We start from the raw sequence: 18,725 nt of genomic DNA on the forward strand, positions 1-18,725 counted from the left end.
TTTTGAGGCTTCCCAACCCAAACCGGCAAGATGCAAAACACATTTTATTTGCAAAAACTCACCTAAGAATGTGCGGAAGTGGCAGGGATAGGGGATGGCGGAGACTGGGGCGGGTTCCTTCTCTGCCCTCATTCCCAGAGTTTGGCCATGTTAGCCCTGTGTGAGAGTGGGGGGCGGGGGGTAGGGCCAGGGAGGGTTTGGTGTCTACGTCCCCGCCCCCCACTCCTAATACTGATCAGAGTTTGGTCTTGGCTGGGCCAGGGCAAGAAGGGAGAACGAGGCCAGGCCAGCGTCTTCAATCCCAGCAGCTACGAACCCTTCACCTTGGTGAGCAACCTGTGGTGGGAATGGGGAGGAAAGAAAAACACAGAGCTTGGGGTGGGCTGGCAGGCGGGTGTCCTGAGCAAGCGACGGCGACAGTCGTGAGGCTGGTAGTCCTGGGGTTAGTAATAGAGCCCCCGCAGACAGAGTAAGTCCCCTGGGTCAGAAAGCTACACGTGGACTAAATAAATACAACATCTTTATTTGGCATTGGGTATCCTGACATTTGTTCATTACAGTTCCTTAGAAAATAAACCAAAAAATCAGAACAAATTAATCAAAAATAAAGATCCAATGAACCTATTTACATATAGCAAAGACAGTCCAGGCATCTCCCATGTGTGCATGTGTGCACGCGCGCACACAAACACGCACGCGCACACACACATCTTGGGAGACAGTTAAGGGGTTAATAAGCTTTGGGGAGTGCAGGGTGGGGAGGCAGGTTCCACATTTCAGCCATTTTTAAGACACCTTTGCCCTGTCACAAAGTAAGGGTGCCTCATAGAGCCAGTGCATATGAAGAGTGTGGTTGGCAGCTTTATTTTCCCTCTTGGGACATCTCAGGGAACTAACCCTGCACCCGGCAACCGACAGTGTCTTAGATTCAGTGAGATTCAATCGCTCCAGCGACCTCCCCTGCCTGCTTTTCCCATACCCTGGGTCATGAATTATCCAGTTACCCCGCAAATTCCCAAACCGCTAAAAACAGATGGCCCCCTACTACACCCTCCCCTGGACCAGGCGAAAAATCTGAGCTCCTGCCCCTTCCTCCCTGGGGTGTTCACAACAGGCCCGTTTTTCAATGGTCTCCTTTCAGGAAAGCTGCCCCAAGACCACACACAAAAAAAGACTGAGCTGCTAACACGTTGTGGTTGTGAGGGAGGCAAGAAGGCCTCAGGCCACAGGAAGCTGAACCCCACAGACCAGCGGCATCCATCACTAAAGAGCTGTAGGGTTTTTGTCCAATTTGTCCTTAAAAAGGTGGAAGGATTGCTGGGAGGGGCTCTCCCAGTCATGGAAGACAGGATGCCTTTGGCTGAGGGCAGGCAGACAAAAAAAGGCCTTGAGTGACAATACTGCCAACCTGGTCCCCAAAGGGGTTTAACTGGGGCAGAGGAGGCAGCTGTAAGAAACTCCTCCAGAGGAGGGGGAGGCCAGTCTACAAGGAAGGGTTCGTGTGATACCCCGCCCAGTCCACACCCCTCCAGAATTCTCCATGACCCGGGAGAAAAGACTCCGTTCAACCCCAGAGGAGCCAGGCCCAGGGGTGACTCAGGTCCCACAGATGCCCAACACCCTCCACCCAGGCCCCCTCCCTGTCTCCCCCACCACCACCAGCCCTCACTTCACCAGCACTGACTTTGGCAGAAAGGGCTCCGTGCTGGGATCTCCACGATGGGAAGACAGCTTCGGTGGCGGTGGCTGCCCTGGAGGCTGCTGGTGAGTGCAGGGCCCGGAGGCGGAGGCGGAGGCGGAGGCAGAAGCAATGGCTTTGGCTGCACCTCGAGGGAGGCTGTAGAGGTAGACGGCACCGATGACCAGCCCGGCGCCAAGGGCAAACAAGGGGTCCACGTGGAAGCCAAAAAGGCGGATGGAGGCAACAGTGGACAGCACGATGGACAGGGAGGTGGCAAAGCCCTTGAGGATGTTGTCGGCGTACTTGACGACAACAGCCACCAGCAGCCCACCAAAGGCCTGATTGAGCACCACGCCCCAGACAGCAGGTGTGTACCCAAAGAAGAAGCCGCGGCGGGCCACGGCGGTGCCCTCGGCCCACCAGAGCCCCACCAGGCCCAGGGCCGTGCCGAAGAGGCCCAGCTGCAGGTTGCGCAGCCACACCGAGCCTGAGCTGCCCTTGAGGATCTTCTCAAAGTAGACACCTGCGAAGCCTGAAGACAGACACGAGGCCACAACAGCCGCTAGGCCCGCCCCAGGGTTCTGATCCAGCGGCCGAGGGCCCCCACCACCGGCTTGCTGTGCCTGGACAATGGCGACGCCAGTGAAGAGGAGCAGCAGTGAGGCCCACTGCAGCCGGGAAAGGCTGCGGTTCAGCATGAGCACGGAGAACAGTGCCGTGGTCAGGATCTTCAGCTGGTACGTCACCTGCAAGCGGCATGTGGAAAGCACTAAGGGTTGCTCCTAACCCCTGACGTGCACAGTGGAGGGACAGGGTGGGGCAAACGACAATAAAAATACCCAGCCACTGGCCAGTGACTGACATGCAGCTAAATAGCTCTGAGGTACCTCCCAGAAGGTCCACAGCTATGGAAGTCCCGGGCCACACCCAGGTCCACTTCCCAACCCCATTTTCTGGCTGTGTGATGAGGAACAAAGCACTTGCCCTGTCTCAACCCAGACACTATGATCTGTAAACACAGCTGCTGTGTGTGAACCACCTCCTGCAGTAGGTAAAGTACCAGCGACAGGCCCTTTGACGAGGGCGTTGTGATAAATATGTGCTGAAACAAATCTGCCACAATGACCTCAGCAAACGTATACATGGCGCTGTGTGCCAATGTGGTTCTATGCACTTCGCATGAATCCATTCACTTAATGCTCACATATGAAGTGGGCACTACTGTGACGTCCAACAGAAAGTGGAGAAAAACTAAGGCACAGAGAGGTTAATTGACTTCCCAAGATCACACAGCTGGAAAGTAGCAATGCTGTCATTTGAACCCAGGCAGCGCAGCCCCAGAATCCAGGCTCTTCAACCATTTCTCAAGGCTGAAAGATCACCTACGGCCAACCAAGGGCACTTCCTGGGTACCATTTCTTTTAGCTGTCCCAGCCTCCTGGTGAGGCGCCATTCCCATTCTCAGTTCTCACGGATGAAGAAACCAAGGTTGAGAAAGAGCCAAGGCCATCTCGAAGGTGACACGGCTCCTGCTCTCCACAGCCCTCCCTCACCAGCATCACACCCCCCCACCCCGGCCAGTTCTTCTGAGGCCATGCTGGGCATGGGGCTCACCTGGAAAGTGGCAGCTGGCAGGTTGGAAATGGCAACATACTGGAGGTTATTCTGCAAGGTGTAGATGAGAGACGGCACTGCGAGCTTAAGCGTGTCCACGTACTGCACCAGCACAGCCTCATGGAGGAAGAGAGCCAGGTGCTTCACGTTACCTGGGGGGGGGGGGGGGCAGCCCCTTTTAGCACCGACAACCAAAGAAGATCCTCTGAGGGTGGGGCCTGGGCCTGTGTCTCCCAGCCTTTCCTCCCCCCAACCCTTGACTCCCCTAGGGCTATCAAGAGGTCTGTGTTCTCTCAGTTTCCCAACAGTACAACCAGGCCTCTAGCAGGCCTCTTGGGTACCAGTTTGATGGACACAAAACAATCACCCTTAACTCTGCATCTGAGAATCACAGACCATATTCACTCAGCTTACAGCCTACCCTCCTGGCACAGAGTCCCTTCAGGGCAGTCACTCAGTAAATGTGTGTACAAGGAAATAACCAGCATTAACCAGCTTGTGAAGCAGAAACCTTAGGAGTATGAAAGCAAGACTGTTTACGGGAGGGGACTTTTACACTTATCCTAGCTCTGTACTGGCCGGCGAGCTGCCTGAGGGCAGGGGCCACCTCCCTGTTGGACACTTCTCTCAACCCCACACACAACTGTGTGCTTGCCCCTGACACATGGAAGAGTTGAAGCTTGACTATTAAGCAGAAAGTCTGTTTGGGACCTGCTCCCAACACATGAGAACACCTTCCTGTATAATAAGGCCTTTGCAAAGCTCACCCCACTTTTCTTCAGTTCATCTTTAATAAAAAGATTTTAGGGGTGCTTGGGTGGCTCAGTCAGTTAAGTGTCGGATTTTGGCTCAGGTCATGATCTCACGGTTGGTAAGTTCGAGCCCCAAGTCAGGTTCTGTGCTGACAGCTCAGAGCCTTAGAGCCTGGCTTCAGATTCTGTCTCCCTCTCTTTCTCCTGATCGCACTGTGTCTCTCTCAAAAATAAACATTAAAAAAAAAAAGGTTTTAGGGGCGCCTGAGTGGCTCAGTTTGTTAAGCATCTGACTTCAGCTCAGGTCACAATCTCACAGTTCCTGGGTTTGACCCCACATTGAGCTTTGTCCTGATAGCTCAGAGCCTGGCCCACTTCAGATTCTGTGTCTCCCTGTCTCTCTGCCCCTCCTCTGCTCTCACTCTCTCAAAAATAAATAAACATTAAAACAATATTTTATTTTTAAGTAAACTCCATACCCATGTGGGGCTCGAACTCACAACTCTGAGATCAAGAGTCGCACAGCTCCACCAACTGAGCCAGCCAGGTGCCCCCGGGAAGTTCATCCTTTAAGTCTTAGGGGGATATTGCTCCTTCCTCTGGGAAAACCCCACAACCACTGCACAAGGTTATCACAGGAACTCCTGCTGAGGCTCCTTCACAAGACCCTGTCCTTGCCCTTCATGGCATTAATCTCAGGAGTAATGACTGATCTGTAACCCTTTACCCAAATTCTCTGGCCCCAGGGGTTTGGGTATTCAATATTTTCCAGGTGTGAGAAAAGTAACATGGCAGATACATATTTCACATAACACAGCCCACACATGTGGGGCTACACACCATAACCACACACGTTCACATTTCTGCAGGGACTTGTGTAAATATTCACACCAAAGGAGAAAAATAAAAAACATGAATATACAAATAGCCCTACATCAGAGCAGGCCAAGTTTTACAACAAAACTAATTCAGGAGAAAAAAAAAACTGGGGAAGAGTTGACGTTGTAGATATGAGGTGAAGGCCTGTGAGGAAAACTGTAGCTTTTTGTTTCTCTCCACCTAAAATACCAACCCCGGGGCACCTGGATGGCTCAGTAGGTTAAGTGTCCAATTTTGGCTCAGGTCATGATCTCACGGTTCGTGGGTTCAAGCCCCGCATCAGGCTCTCTGCTGACAGCTCGGAACCTGGAGCCTGCTTCCCATTCTGTGTCTCCCCCTTTCTCTGCCCCTCCCCAATTCACAGTCTGTCTCTCTCTCAAAAAGAAACATTAAAATTTTTTTTTTAAAATACCAGCCCTATGAGGGCAAGACGCAGCCTGCATTGCTAACATGTCCACCTCCACAGCCAGAGCAGGACCTGCCACAGCGAGCGCCTGAAGTGTCTCAGAATCAAGCAAGAACAGAGCAGGGCATTATGTTAAGGGAAAGACTTTAGACCGAGATAGAGAAATACTGTATGATTTCACATACTCGTGGAATCTAAAAAAACAAAACAGACAACAAAAACAGACTCATAGGGAACTGGTGGTTGTAAAGAGGATGAGGGGGATGGGGGGATGGGTGAAATAGGTGAAGGGGAGTAAGAGGTACAAACTCTCAGCTATAAAATAAATAATAAGTCACAGGGATGAAAAGTACAGCATAAGGTATGTAGTCAATGATATTGCAATAACTTTGTATGGTCACAGATGGTAACTACACTTATCATGGAGAACACTGTAACATATAGAATTGTTGAATCACTATGTTATATATCTAAAACGAATACAATATATAGTTGACCCTCGAGCAACCAACAAGAGTTGGGGCACCGAACCCCCGCACAGTTAAAAATCCACGCATGTAGCACCCTGGTGGCTTAGTCGGTTGGGTGTCCAACTTCGGATCAGGTCATGATCTCCCAGCTCCTGAGTTCGAGCCCCATGTGGGCTCTTCACTGACAGCTCAGAGCCTGGAGCCTGCTTTGGATTCTGTCTCCCTCTGTCTCTGCTCCTCCCCTGCTTGCATTCTGTGTGTCTCTCTCTCAAAAATAAACATTAGATTTTTTTAAATCCATGTATAACTTTTGATTCCCCCATACTTAACATTCCAATAGCCTATTGTTGACTGGAAGTCTTACCGATAACATAAACAGTCAATATGTAGTCTGCATGTTAATATGTGTTATATGCTGTATTCTTATAATAAAGTAAGCTAGAGAACAAAAATCATAAGGAAAATACATTTTCATTACTATAGTGTATTTATCAGAAAAAAACTTGGGGCACCTGGGTGGCTTTCTTGACTAAGCATCTGACTTCGGTTCAGGTCATGTTCTCATGGTTCTTGAGTTTGAGCCCCACATCAGGCTCTCTGCTGTCAGCACAAAGCTTACTTCACTTCGAATCCTTTGTGCCCCTTTCTCTCTGCCCCTCCACTACTTGTTCTTTTTCTCTAAAAATAAATAAACTTTAAAAAAAGAAAAAAAAAGGAAAGAAAAAAACTTGCATCTAAGTGGACCCATGCAATTCACACCCATATTGTTCAAGGGTTAACTGTATATGTCAACCTATACTTCAATTAAAAAAAAAAAAAAAAGAACAGAGCAAGTGGATTCCTAAACTGCTGCCGTCCAGGGCCCTGGAGCTAATGAGTGGGCAAGAATGTTTTCTTCAATGTAAATACTGAGGGCAGAGGGGCACCTGGGTGACTTAGTCGGTTAAGTGTCCAACTTCGGCTCAGGTCATGATCTCGCAGTTTGTGGGTTGGAGCCCCGCATCGGGTTCTGTGCTGACAGCTCAGAGCCTGGAGCCTGCTTCAGATTCTGTGTCTCCCTCTCTCTCTGCCCCTCCCCTACTTGTGCTGTCTCTCTCTCTCCCTCTCAAAAATAAAATAAAATAAAATTTTTTTAAAAATCCATGTATAACTTTTTATTTCCCCCAAATTTAACTCTAATAGTCTACTATTGACTGGAAGGCTTACCAATAACCTAGTAAATTAATGCATATTTTATATGTTAATATGTATTATATGCTGTATTCTTACAATAAAGTAAGCTAGAGAAAAAAGTCATAAGGAAAATAAATGTTCAGTACTGTAGTGTATTTATCACAAAAAAACTAGGGGCGCCTGGGTGGTTCAGTCAGTTAAGCATCTGACTTCAGCTCAGGTTATGTTCTCATGGTTCGTGAGTTTGAGCCCCTCATTGGGCTCTGCACTGACAGCACAGAGCCTGCTTGGGATTCTCTGTCCCCCCTTCTTTCTCTGCCCCTCCCCTACTCAGGTGCTCTGTTTCTCTCTCTCAAAATAAATAAATAAACTTAAAATTAAAAAAAATACTGAGGGCAGAGCTAGATCATAGGCAGGCAAAGCCTTTATAGAGAAATGATCAGCAACATTTTAAAGGAGGTCTTTAGAGAGGTGTTTAAATTAGTAGATAAAAGGGCGCATAAGTGGCTCAGTTAGTTGAGCAGCCGACTTCGGCTCAGGTCACCATCTCGTGGTTCCTGAGTTCGAGCCCTGCATCAGGCTCTGTCTGTGCTGACAGCTCAGAGCCTGGAACCTACTTACGATTCTGTGTCTCCCTCTCTCTGACCCTTCCCTGCTCATGCTCTGTTTCTCTCTGTCTCAATTAAAAAAAAAACACACACACATAAAAATCCAACTTATAGGGAATACAGAGGATAAAAGAACATGTTATATGACTCCACAGGGAGGCAGCCAGCAAAATCAAGGCCACGCAAAGTCTACAACTCTTAAGACCTGCTCACAAAAAAAAAAAAAAAAAAAGACCTGCTCTCTTCCAACAAAATTAATTGCTGATCAAAAAGAGCTGCAGGGGACTCCTGAGGTAAACAGACCTAGAAGCCATCAACCAACTGCAAGACACTGACCTTATTTAAACCTGATTGAAACAAATTCTTAAGACCTGTTAGGATATTTGAGAAACCATTATAAATGCGAACACTTGACTGGATATGTAATTATTTTATTAACCTTAAAAATTATTAATTTTCTGCTGTATGATTTTTAGATATTGCAAAAAAAATTTTAATGTACCAAAATATTTATTCAAGATTGTTAGGGGGGATTTACTGAAAAATAATACTTATTTCTTGTGGGACACACTGTAGTATAATAAGGCAGGGGGTGGGTACGTGGGCAGACATGTAGACTGGCAGTGAGTGGATAATCACTGGTGCTGTTTAATGGCAGAGTGGTCATGAGTTGATAATTGATGAGTCTGGGTGATGGGTACATGGACCTTTTATTATTTTATTATTATCTCTGATTTTGTATATGTTTAAAATTATCCAGAACGCAAAGGTAAATGCAAACAAATGAATCACCATGTAATGGTCACCTGAAACCTTATGGGCACAGATGGTCTCACTCCTACAGGTCACACAGGCCAGCTTCCAGGGGTATTAGGGGCATAAAAATGTAGGTGCAGCTACTCATTCAAGACCACTTAGCTATACATACACTTTCCCCAGGCGGTGTCACTGACACAGTGATACTCCCCCAGCAAACCCTCCCTGTGGGGATGGATACACACACACACACACACACACACACACACACACACACACAGTCCCACTCACCAACCCCAGTGCAGCACCCCCTTTCTGGTTCATACCCCTCTTCTGTGCGAAGAGCAGCAGCAGGCAGGTGAGACCTTTGAGCACTTCGGCCATGACCACAGCTGTGGTGGCAAAGAAGCGGTCCCCAGGCAGTGTGCGGGCATAGCGGATGCTGAGGATGAGGGAGGCATTCTGGACCACCAGCACGGCTAGGGATATGTATTTGAGGCGCCGATGAGCTGTGGGGAATGGCATGGGCAAGGAGGAAGAAGGGATCAGAAGCTGCTGGGGCAGAGCCACACCACTGCCTTCCCCCTCACACCTTTCTCAAGGAGGATCCCCCTAGCCACTTGCCACTTTCTCCCTCTGCCTCCCTCTCCTGACCCAATGAGGGTATGACTCCCATATACTTCCACTGCCTCAACAGGAAGGAAGAGCCACAAAGGGAGAAATGGGCCTCTCCCTGTCCAGCCCATACCTGGAATCCTTACTAAATTATCAGGAAATGGCTGGGGCAGGTGCTGGACACACTCCGGCCCCCTCTCCCCTCCTCTGTGTGAGAAGCAACACACCCTCAGACAGATTACCAACTATATTCTCAACATTTGAGTGCAGACCATCTGCCTATCCCTGGGCTAAAGGATTTTATTTACATGCATTACCTCAACAGACCCCTATGGCGCTCTGATCTCTGAATGAGCTACAGGAATTCCATTCTATGGATGAGCAAACCAAAGACTTACATGAAATGATGCTTCTATTTAATAAGAGGTGGTCCTATGTAAAGAATGATACCTCAACACAGGGACCACTGTATAAAGCATGTCCACCCCCAGGAACGGTCTTTCTCCCATCTAAAATATTATTCCATCCCCTTACACTAAGAAAGGTCTCTCCAACTCCTACCTTCTATGACCACCAGAGTCCACTTGACCCAGGATGGTTTCATAAACATAAGAAATAATTCCTCCACAGTCCCTAGGATTTAACCCCATATAATAAATGGTTACTGCACCAAGAATGCTCTGGTTCCCTCGAGGACATAAGGAAATATCTCCCTATACCCAGCATGATCCACTCATTCACCACCGCACCCCTACCTCCAGCCAAGGAATCATTCCTTGTTCTACTCACTCACAATGAATCTCCTTGCTATAAAAAAGGGCCCTTCACCCTTACAACGTCTTTTCTCTGCATATAAGGAAGGACCCTCCCATTCCAACCTACAATGAACTCTACCTCCACTAGGAAAGGACGCCCCCCCCAACAGTTTTCTCCCCTTATGACAGACATACCATTCCTCCAAATGGACCCTCTAAGTTGTGTAAGAAAGGACCCGCCCCACCCTAACCCACACTAGCCCTTATCCCTTTATAAGAAACCACCACCCTCAAATAGCCTCTCTCTTCTATAAGAACTTTCCCACCCTCATAATGCTCTCTCCATTCTAAAAGTATGGACCCCACACACACTCAGAATGGTCTTAGGGGTCTTAGCCTCCCCCAAAGGGAATAATCCCCCAGACTCAGAATGATATCTGCTCTCCATATACGGAAGGAACCCCCTATCTTCCTCAGAATGGTCTCTTCCCTGTCTTCCAAACATACTCACCATAGTCCGTTCCGTCCTCCGTCCCCCCACCCCACCCCCATATAGGTCGGTCCATATGGGATGCTCCCTCTAGCTTCAGTGAGGAACCTTCCTGACCCCCCAGCGATCTCGACTCTCGCCCCGCCGCCGCCTGCTCGGTCACAACCTGTCTCACCCGCACTCGCGGTCCCAGACTCCAATGCCCCCGCGGAGACCGCCCCTGGCCCAGCCGCCGCGGTGGAACCGCCAGACCCAACCGCTGCCATGTTGGCATCTGCCTGCCCGTCCCCTCGGCAACAGCAGGCCACTTCCGTGTCCCTCACTTCCGTTTCCGGGCTTCTCGGGTGGCTATGGAACGAGTGAGAGGCTGGCAAGAGCAGGGATTTCCTCGTTCGGTCCCGAACAGTGCATCTAAGATCGCGGCCTTGGGATTTCCAGATTTCGTTGGGACGGGGAGACTCGACAAGCGGCCAGCTTAGGCTCTTGACGTCTCTACAGAGTCTTATTGGCTCATTTCCAATACTAGACCCGCCCTCATCTTCATTGATCCCGCATTCCAGATCAGCCGCCCATTCTATATCCTCGTCTCATTGGTTCAGCTGACCCTTTTCTATCTCGGCTCTTTATTGGAACCTTCTGCAAGAGGATACCGCCCTTTCCGTATCAAAACTCCTGAGTCTTTCCTGGTTGGACTGAAGTTCCCCTTTCCCCCGCCTCCCGGCGAGGTCCCGCCTCCCGTAGGGCCCCAGGGCATCTGGGAGGGAAATGAGACTGAGGGGGTGGGGCAGGTGAGGGTCGGATAAGCTAGCAACTGGAAGCAGGGCGGTTGAGGCCACGCAAGTGAGGGCATAGGAGTTGGGAGGGTAAATGAACCCCTACTGAGGGTGCAAAGGGGACCCATAAGCCAGCAGGTGAGACGCTTTCGGGTTAGCTTTTGAAAGAGGGGAGGGGCACCTGGGTGGCTCAGGTCAAGATCTCATGGCTCAGTTGAGTTTGAGCTCCTCGTCAGACTCTGTGCTGACAGTTCAGAGCCTAGACCTAGAGCCTGTTTCAGATTGTGTCTCCCTCTCCCTCTCTTAAAAAAGAAAATAAAAGAGGGGCAAGAGAGGGTTCAGCTGAGGTCAGGACAAGTGAAACCAAGATAGATCAGGGCAGGTATGTCAAGAAGTGAGGAATGAGGGGCGCCTGGGTGGCTCAGTCGGTTAAACGCTGGCCTTCGGCTCAGGTCATGATCTCACGGTTCGTGAGTTTAAGCCCCGCATCGGGCTCTGTGTTGATAGCTTGGAGCCTGGAGCCTGCTTCGGATTCTGTGTCTCCCTCTCTGACTCTACCCTGCTTGCGGGCTCTCTCAAAAATAAACATTTTTGAAATATATAAAACAAATAGAAGTGAGGAATGAGAGATGAGAGGGATGAACAAGTAAGACTGCAAGGGAGAGGTGAGAACATAGGGGCAAAACGTGTGACTTACACCCTGGATGTAATTAGGAAACAAGGAAGAGCTGGGAAGATTTTTGTCTGTGCCCAACCCTGGCCCCTCCCTCACCAGTGCCCGGAAAGGCATTTTCTCTTCTGGGAGAAGCGTTTTAATTTCCTTCCCTTGGGGTGAGGACGGCAATTTTCCCTGCTTGAGCAAGCCCATTTTTGGTTCAGGACATGTCCCAATCACCTTCAGTATCTCCAGTATCTCCAGCGGAGCCCTTCTGCACATCCTGGAGCTACATAAGAGCTGAAGAGGGGGAAATCAAGTTTTTCTTTGTGGTCCTGCTTAAACGAACCCATAAAAGAGCTTCAGGATGGTACCACAAGACTAAGGCTCCCCAAGAGCTGAGGAGAGCTCCAGCCCACTTCCCTCGAGGCTCAGCATACAGTTGATGCTCAATAAGTGCCTCACTGCATCTACAAATGGCCAGTCACTTCTGATTCTGTAACGTTTATTAAATAGTAGGTTTCCTTGCTGCATCTACAAATGGCCAGTCACTTCCGATTCTATAACATTTATTAAATAGTGGGTTTCCACACATGGCTTTTTAAATAATCCAGGCAGGGGGAGGAGGAGGAGGACACAGTTGGAGCTCCCCTCCCACCAATACATAAGTATTTACATTTCAGCAACTGGACAATCCTGGCTCAGAAGGAGGCAGCAAGAATCTGAAAAAGATGGAGTGTGGGGGGGGTCCCAGGAGAACAAACAAGACTTATTTCCCCCACCCCATCCCCCAAAAAACCATCCACCTATCCTAGCAGACTCTGGTGGTGTCCATCTCCCCATTCCTTCCCAAATCATGGAAGTAGGGTTCTCCTCACCAGAATAAGAGCACTTGGGATAACAGAGTAGGGTCCCCTCACCAAAAAAATAAAATAAAATAAAAATAATAATAAAATAAAATAAAATAAAATAATAAAAAAATAAAGTCCTAGAATAACAATAGGGCATTACCTCCCCCAGAATAAGCAACCCTGGGCTGAGGTAGGAAAGCAGCTTGACTGAATATAGAACCCTGGGCTAGGGGAAAGGGTCCCTTTGCTAAAATAAGAGCTGCTGGGGCGTTGGAAGGAAAGCACCCTTGCCCAAGTGAGAGCATTTGAACTAAGTGTGTGTGGTGGTAGCAGGAGGTGCCTATAAGTATAGGGGTTACAACTTATCAGAATAAGAGTCCTGGGGCTCAGAATGGAAGTTACTTTAAACAAACACCCTTAGCGAAATGAGAAATATGGAAGTCTCCCCCCTCCAGAATAAGAAACCATAACTTCTGGGAGGAAGGCTCCTTAACAGGATTGGGATGGGGACTGGGCAGACTTGGCTTATGTCTCCTGACCCCTGATCCCCAATCTCTGACCCTAGTAACACTGGATTTTTTAATGACCTGTATAACCAGGCCAACAGATGTCCATGTATCCCTGTGGCATGCCATGGGATGGGTATTTAACTAGTGGGGGCCTGGCCAGGACTAGGGCAGCAGGGACCAGGCCAAAGGGGTGGGACCCCCCTTGGGGGCATTGAGGGATGCATCCTCAGCTGGTGTCTGCATCCAGGGGTCCAGCAGTATCTCCTCCAGTGAGGGTCGGGCAGAGGGTTTGGGGGCCAGGCACCGGCGGATTAGGGCACAGCAGTCTGCAGATCAGAAGCACACAGGAGATTAGCAGTCAGTTGGGGGCACTAGTCTTTGAGAAGGATGGATTCCACTGGGCTAGGACCAGTGAAGGCCTCACCTGGGGAGACATGGGCAGGGAAGTGGAGCTCAGCCTCCAGAATCTCCTGGTCCCTCTCAAAGGGAATGTCACCACACACCATATCATAGAGGAGGATGCCCAGTGACCAGACAGTGGCTGGGAGTGCATGGTACTGGTGACGAGAGATCCACTCTGGGGGGCTGTACACCCTTGTTCCTGCACACAAGCCAGAGATTAGACTACTCTCTAATAATGCCCTTCCCCCACCTCACCTTCCCCAGAGAGTGTGATCCCCTCACCAGAATTAAGAGAACTCAGTACAGGAGCAGAGTCCCCTCACCAGAATAGGAGCTCTTTAAAAATAAAAGCAGAGTGCCCTCAACAAAATAAAAGCATGTAAAAGTAACAGTAGGATCCCTTTACCAGATAGAAAAGGAACATTCAGGATAATAACACAATCCCCTCACCAGAGAAAGAACCCTGAACAAGGTCTAGGCACTGTCAGAAGATGGACTTTATCAGAGAACAAGGCTTGAGAGTCTCTAGTATTAAAGATCAAGAACCTTATAAAGGTGCAATATAGATCAAGGATTACAAGATACCCCAGCCCTAGAGGCCAAAGATCAAGAGACCATCAAGATAAAAGGTAAAAATCCCCCCACTGAGATTTAGGGAAGACTTACCATCAAAATCAGTATAGGGTTCATCATGAAGCAGGGCACCGGAACCAAAATCAATGAGTTTGGCACAGCCACGGCGGAGGTCCATCAAGATGTTCTCATCCTTGATGTCACGATGGACAACTCCACGAGCATGGCAGTGCCGAACAGCTGCCACTACCTGGGCAAAGAGGCAGCGGCTTCGGCCTTCACCTAATGGGCCCTGCTCTGTGATGTAGTCAAAGAGATCCTGGGCAGGCAAAGGTCGTTCCAGGACCAGCATGAAGCCTTCTGGTGTCTCAAACCAGTCAAGGAGGCGGATCACACCAGGGTGCCCACCACCTGCACCCACCTTCCACAGCAGTGCCACTTCCAGTGGGCATGTGACCGAGTCTGACTGTGAAGGGAAGGGGAGAGAAGAGAGAACACAGACTTCAGGGCAGCAGCTCTGAGAGGCAGACCTCTTGCCTGAACTTAATTCATAGCCCCTCAGCCTCCTGGCTTTACGGTCTTCAGCAACTCACTTCCCTCCCTGAGCCTCAGTTTCCTTGCCTTAAGGGCCACTGCAAAGGTGGTTTGAGCCAAAAGCCCATGCACATCTGGCTCAGTAATAAATAAAATAAATGAAATAGATAAATAGAATAAATGAAAGTGGTTCTTAAAAAAAAGCCTTCTGCAGAAAGCTGATGAACACTATTATGTAATAGTGTATCTTTTGTTCACTGGCATCTCAGCACCTATTACATACAGTAGGTGCTCAGTAAAGGTTAAGTGGCTGAAAGTACTCTGCAGCATAGAATCTAACACAGAATTAGCACTCAATAAATACTATACTATTATTGTGTAATAGTTGTAATGTTCTGTCCAATGACATAGCTCAAACACTAGAACAGGGTCTGGTAACAGGGCAGGGCTTAATACATATTTGTTAAACAGGTAAAGGCAATTAGTAGAAAGGACCTAGCACAAAATAAGCTCTCAATGAATGGAATATTTTGCAAAATGCATAAAATTGTGCCTGGCACATAGTAGGTGCTCAACATGCATTTATTAAGTAGCTGAAGGTGATTAAGTACAAAGGAATAAAGAAAGAACTCAACATCATGTGATGTTTTGTCACAGACACCAAACATCTAGAACTGTGTTCCAAGCAAGTACTCAATGGGACTTGCAACATAGTGAGCTTTGATGATGAAGCAAAACCTGAGACATACAGCCAGTGCTCAATAAAAGGCATAAATGCTAAGCCATAAAAACCACCCCACACTAGAAGCCCGACACGGGCATACGGGCTGCCAGCAGCAGCCTTCCAGCCTGAGGTGGGGCCCTCTCTCGGCCAGTCCACTAACTTGCACAGCCGCAGACAGGTTTTCTCACGGTGATGGAAACTCAGCTACTGCGCAGGCGCACCTTCTCCTTCCCGGTCCCACAACCTGCGCAGGCGCAGCCTCCCCCAGAGTCCGCCAGGGGGCGCTCGCGCCCCTACAACTAGCCCAGACCCGCCCTGTTGTCCGTTAGCGTTTTAACGGCTGAAGTGAAGCAGCCATCGTCACCATGGTAACCGGTGACCTCCGCTCCTCTTTCCCCCACCAGCATGCCCCGCGGGCAGCCCCAGAGGCAGTGTTCGAAACGAGGAGGAGAAAGGCGGTTTGGAGGGGAGAATCCAGGGCCGTAGAGGGAGAGAACCAAATGGAGGTGTGGATGTCACCACAGGGGAGTAAACACGGGTTTGTAAGAGTGTTCTCACCGTTACAGGGTCCAGGGAATCATACAAGTCCTAGAAAGGCAAGGGGGTGAGTCCATCGCCAGAGCCCATCATCAGAGATGGCGTCGCCCGGTCAGGCAGGACTCCAAAGATACTCACCAAGGGGGACCAGCCCAGCACACGATTCCGGGGGATCACTTTGATGGCCACCTGGAGAAGGGGGCTGAGGTGAGGGGCCAGCAGACGACCCTCATCTATGTCTTTCTGGTCCCAACCTCGCCACGGCACAACCCAAAATAAGCTGGAGCTTCTCCCCTGCCCTCCAAGTCCCCAGAACCAAGTTCACCTCTCCCATCATCCTTAGCCCTGAGTTCTCCCTTCTCAGGCTTCAGGCCCCTCACTCCAGCTCCTGAGCTCTGAATTTCCCAATACCCCAAGCCCTCGATCTTTCCATCCAGCTCCAGGACATTCCAACTCTCTACCGGGGTCCTGGTCCTCAGGGCTCCACGCTGGACATCGGCCCTCAAAATCCCCCAAATCTCAGCTCTGGGTCTCCACCTTCCCACACAGATACATATCCCCTGGATCCCAGGGTCTAGAGTCCTCACGACCTCCCAGTTCTCAGTCTCACCCTCTTCACTTCCCAAATCCCTGCCCTGAAACCCCCCTCCCCCCACATACCCACCTGGATCGCCACACACACAAACAAGCGCGCGCACGTGCGCGCGCTCGGGCACCCCCACCAACCTGGATCCTGGTCCTCATGACCCTACCGCGCACACATTGTCGGCTCATCCCCTGGCAAGTCCGCATCCCAGGCCCCAGACCTCGGGACTCCCGCCCCCGCCACACACACACACACACACACACACACACATACACACGCACGCCCCTGACCCTCCCAGGACCCTCGTGGTGGATACCTGGAGTCGGTCTGTGACGCGATGTCCTGCGAAGACGGTACCAAAGCCCCCCTTACCAAGGACGGGGCCAAGTCGGTACTCGGCCTCGAACGCTTCCCGATCCTTGCCTCCTACGCAGGCAGGGGCGAGGGAGTCAGGGTGGCTGCTTGCTGAGCCCGGCAGCGACCCTCTCCTCCCCTCCTCCCGCGCCGCCCTCAATCACTTTAGCCCGCCCGGCCTAGTCGCGGTGGGGGAGCCTCGCTCACCTGGCGGCGGCGTGGGGGTCACGGGGGCCACGGGGAGCCCTTGCAGAGGCTTAGACAACATGGAGGAGGTGCTGCGCAGATTGAGACCGCTGAGCCCGCAGGGGGTGGACGCCCGGAGCAGCGAGGCTGGGGAGCCAGGACTTGGGGGCGCCAGGGTGGAAGGCAGAGAAGCCGGTGGCCCAGCAACGCCCGCAAACAGTGCAACGTTCCGATTCGACGCGCGCGCCAGCCCCAATGCTACTGAGCCGGGGCACGCGCCTCCCGAGAGAGTCGCCCCGGGCGACGGCCCCGCCCACTTGGCTTTGATCAATCCGGACGCGGCACCTGCTGTACCCTAGCCAATCGGAGCCAGTCCTTATTTGCATACCACCCTCAACGTTTCAAGTACCCCCTTATGCAAATACATGCCCGGATCTTCCGCGGGGGCCGGGCCCGCATGCAAATGTGGGGGGCGCGCGCGAAGAGGAAACCGGTTCTGGGAATCCCTTTGCAGCAACCGCATTTGTTTTGGTTGTTGCGCGGGATTGTTTTTATATATGTATGTGTGTGTATGTGTATATATAGATATAAACTTAAAAAAAATAACTGCACCGCCTCCTTTCCTAGGAAGTTGCTTTGCAGCCGCTGCTTCGAGAATAGCGTGGATATAATGCCAGGCCCGGCTTCTAAGAATCCGGGCCTGTGGCTACCCAGGACCCGGTCTCCGAAGAGTGCTCATCACCCAGGACCAGAGCCGTCTAGGTGACCGGGGGGCCTCTGCCCCGAAACTGAAGCCGGGGATCCTGGAAGAACCTGTCCAGCTCCCAGGGAGGGGTAACCTCCCTGACCACCACCGCGGGGGATCCGCTGGTCCAAGAGCGTCCCAAGCCCTGAGGCAGAGAGCCCTGTGGGGTGTTTTTAGAGCCCTTAACCTGGACAGACCTGGCTAGACCTGGCTAGGTCTGGCCACGAGCCCAATCAGCACGTCTAGAATCTGGAATGGCAGGGGAAAGTGGATCTTGGGCGGGGGTGAGGAGCAAGCCAGAGTGATGGTGGCTTGGGAGTATGTCTCCAAATGGCAGAGACAGGCACGGAGACAGCTCAGACAGGTGGCATAATATCCTCAGTCACAAATTTGGGAAAAATAAGACAGTAGAGTGTCACACCACAAGTAGATATGGCACTCAAGACACAGAACTACCATGTGATATACACAAAACCCATACTGTCAGACACATTCATGTAAACTTGTCCTAGACACACATGCAGACATGTACTGTCATAGAGACTGACATCCACTCTCAGGCAGGCATGCTTCCAGAGTTATGTCCCAGTCCCAGAACGACACCCAGAGAAACACTGTTAAAAGACAGGCACTCCAGAGAGACTCACATAGACCTATGTTGCCACGTGACAATGACACAGAAATGTCAGACTCACCACCACCAGAACTTGTCACAAAGATACTGGCACCATCAGACACACACTGTCACAGGAAGACTTGTACTGTCCCAGAAATGAGAGTCCTCGAGTCTGTCACAGGAAGACACACAGATGCTACAGAGACACACAAGTTCTACTCCAAAGGCAGACATACTTATGCAACAGAGCCACATAGATAGGCAGTGTCACAAAAACAGATGTGGACGGACCCAGTCACACACACAGCCAGCAAACATGCAGTGTTGTCACTGAAATTGTCCAGAAATAACTACCTAGAATCTGTCACAGGAATACAAACGGACATCCACCCCATCAGAAGGAAACCACAGATGCGCTGTCACAGACAGACCCACGCAGACATGCACTTGTCTCAGAAACAGACATAAACTGTCAGAAATA

At 50.5% G+C, this 18,725-nt stretch overlaps 2 protein-coding genes across 7 annotated transcripts; both read right to left on the minus strand.

Moving 5' to 3' along the window:
- Positions 1–26: 26 nt before the first annotated feature.
- SLC35A2 (solute carrier family 35 member A2) lies at positions 27–12,393 on the minus strand. 6 transcript variants are annotated; one of them, XM_029931037.1, is made up of 7 exons: positions 12,304–12,393; positions 11,868–11,927; positions 9,516–9,587; positions 8,666–8,848; positions 3,296–3,447; positions 1,685–2,427; positions 213–336 (listed from the first exon to the last, which is right to left on the minus strand). In XM_029931037.1, the coding sequence occupies exons 3-7, from the start codon at positions 9,562–9,564 to the stop codon at positions 309–311; spliced, it is 1,155 nt and encodes a 384-aa protein (XP_029786897.1). In that variant the 5' UTR covers positions 9,565–9,587; positions 11,868–11,927; positions 12,304–12,393; the 3' UTR covers positions 213–308. The 6 variants fall into 6 exon arrangements, with proteins under 6 accessions (XP_029786899.1, XP_029786897.1, XP_029786898.1 ...); XM_029931038.1 differs by lacking the exon at positions 9,516–9,587; XM_029931039.1 differs by lacking the exons at positions 9,516–9,587; positions 11,868–11,927; positions 12,304–12,393 and adding an exon at positions 10,375–11,208 and having other exon boundaries at positions 27–336; positions 1,685–1,837.
- On the minus strand, positions 12,116–17,184 carry PIM2 (Pim-2 proto-oncogene, serine/threonine kinase). Its single transcript, XM_029931046.1, has 6 exons — positions 16,905–17,184; positions 16,660–16,769; positions 15,896–15,946; positions 14,056–14,428; positions 13,412–13,588; positions 12,116–13,313 (listed from the first exon to the last, which is right to left on the minus strand). Exons 1-6 carry the CDS (start codon positions 16,963–16,965, stop codon positions 13,150–13,152), a joined length of 936 nt encoding a protein of 311 aa, XP_029786906.1. The 5' UTR covers positions 16,966–17,184; the 3' UTR covers positions 12,116–13,149.
- Between the last annotated feature and the right edge of the window lie 1,541 nt (positions 17,185–18,725).

The sequence above is a fragment of the Suricata suricatta genome, chromosome X, assembly GCF_006229205.1.
Source record: "Suricata suricatta isolate VVHF042 chromosome X, meerkat_22Aug2017_6uvM2_HiC, whole genome shotgun sequence".
Classification (NCBI taxonomy): domain Eukaryota; kingdom Metazoa; phylum Chordata; class Mammalia; order Carnivora; family Herpestidae; genus Suricata; species Suricata suricatta.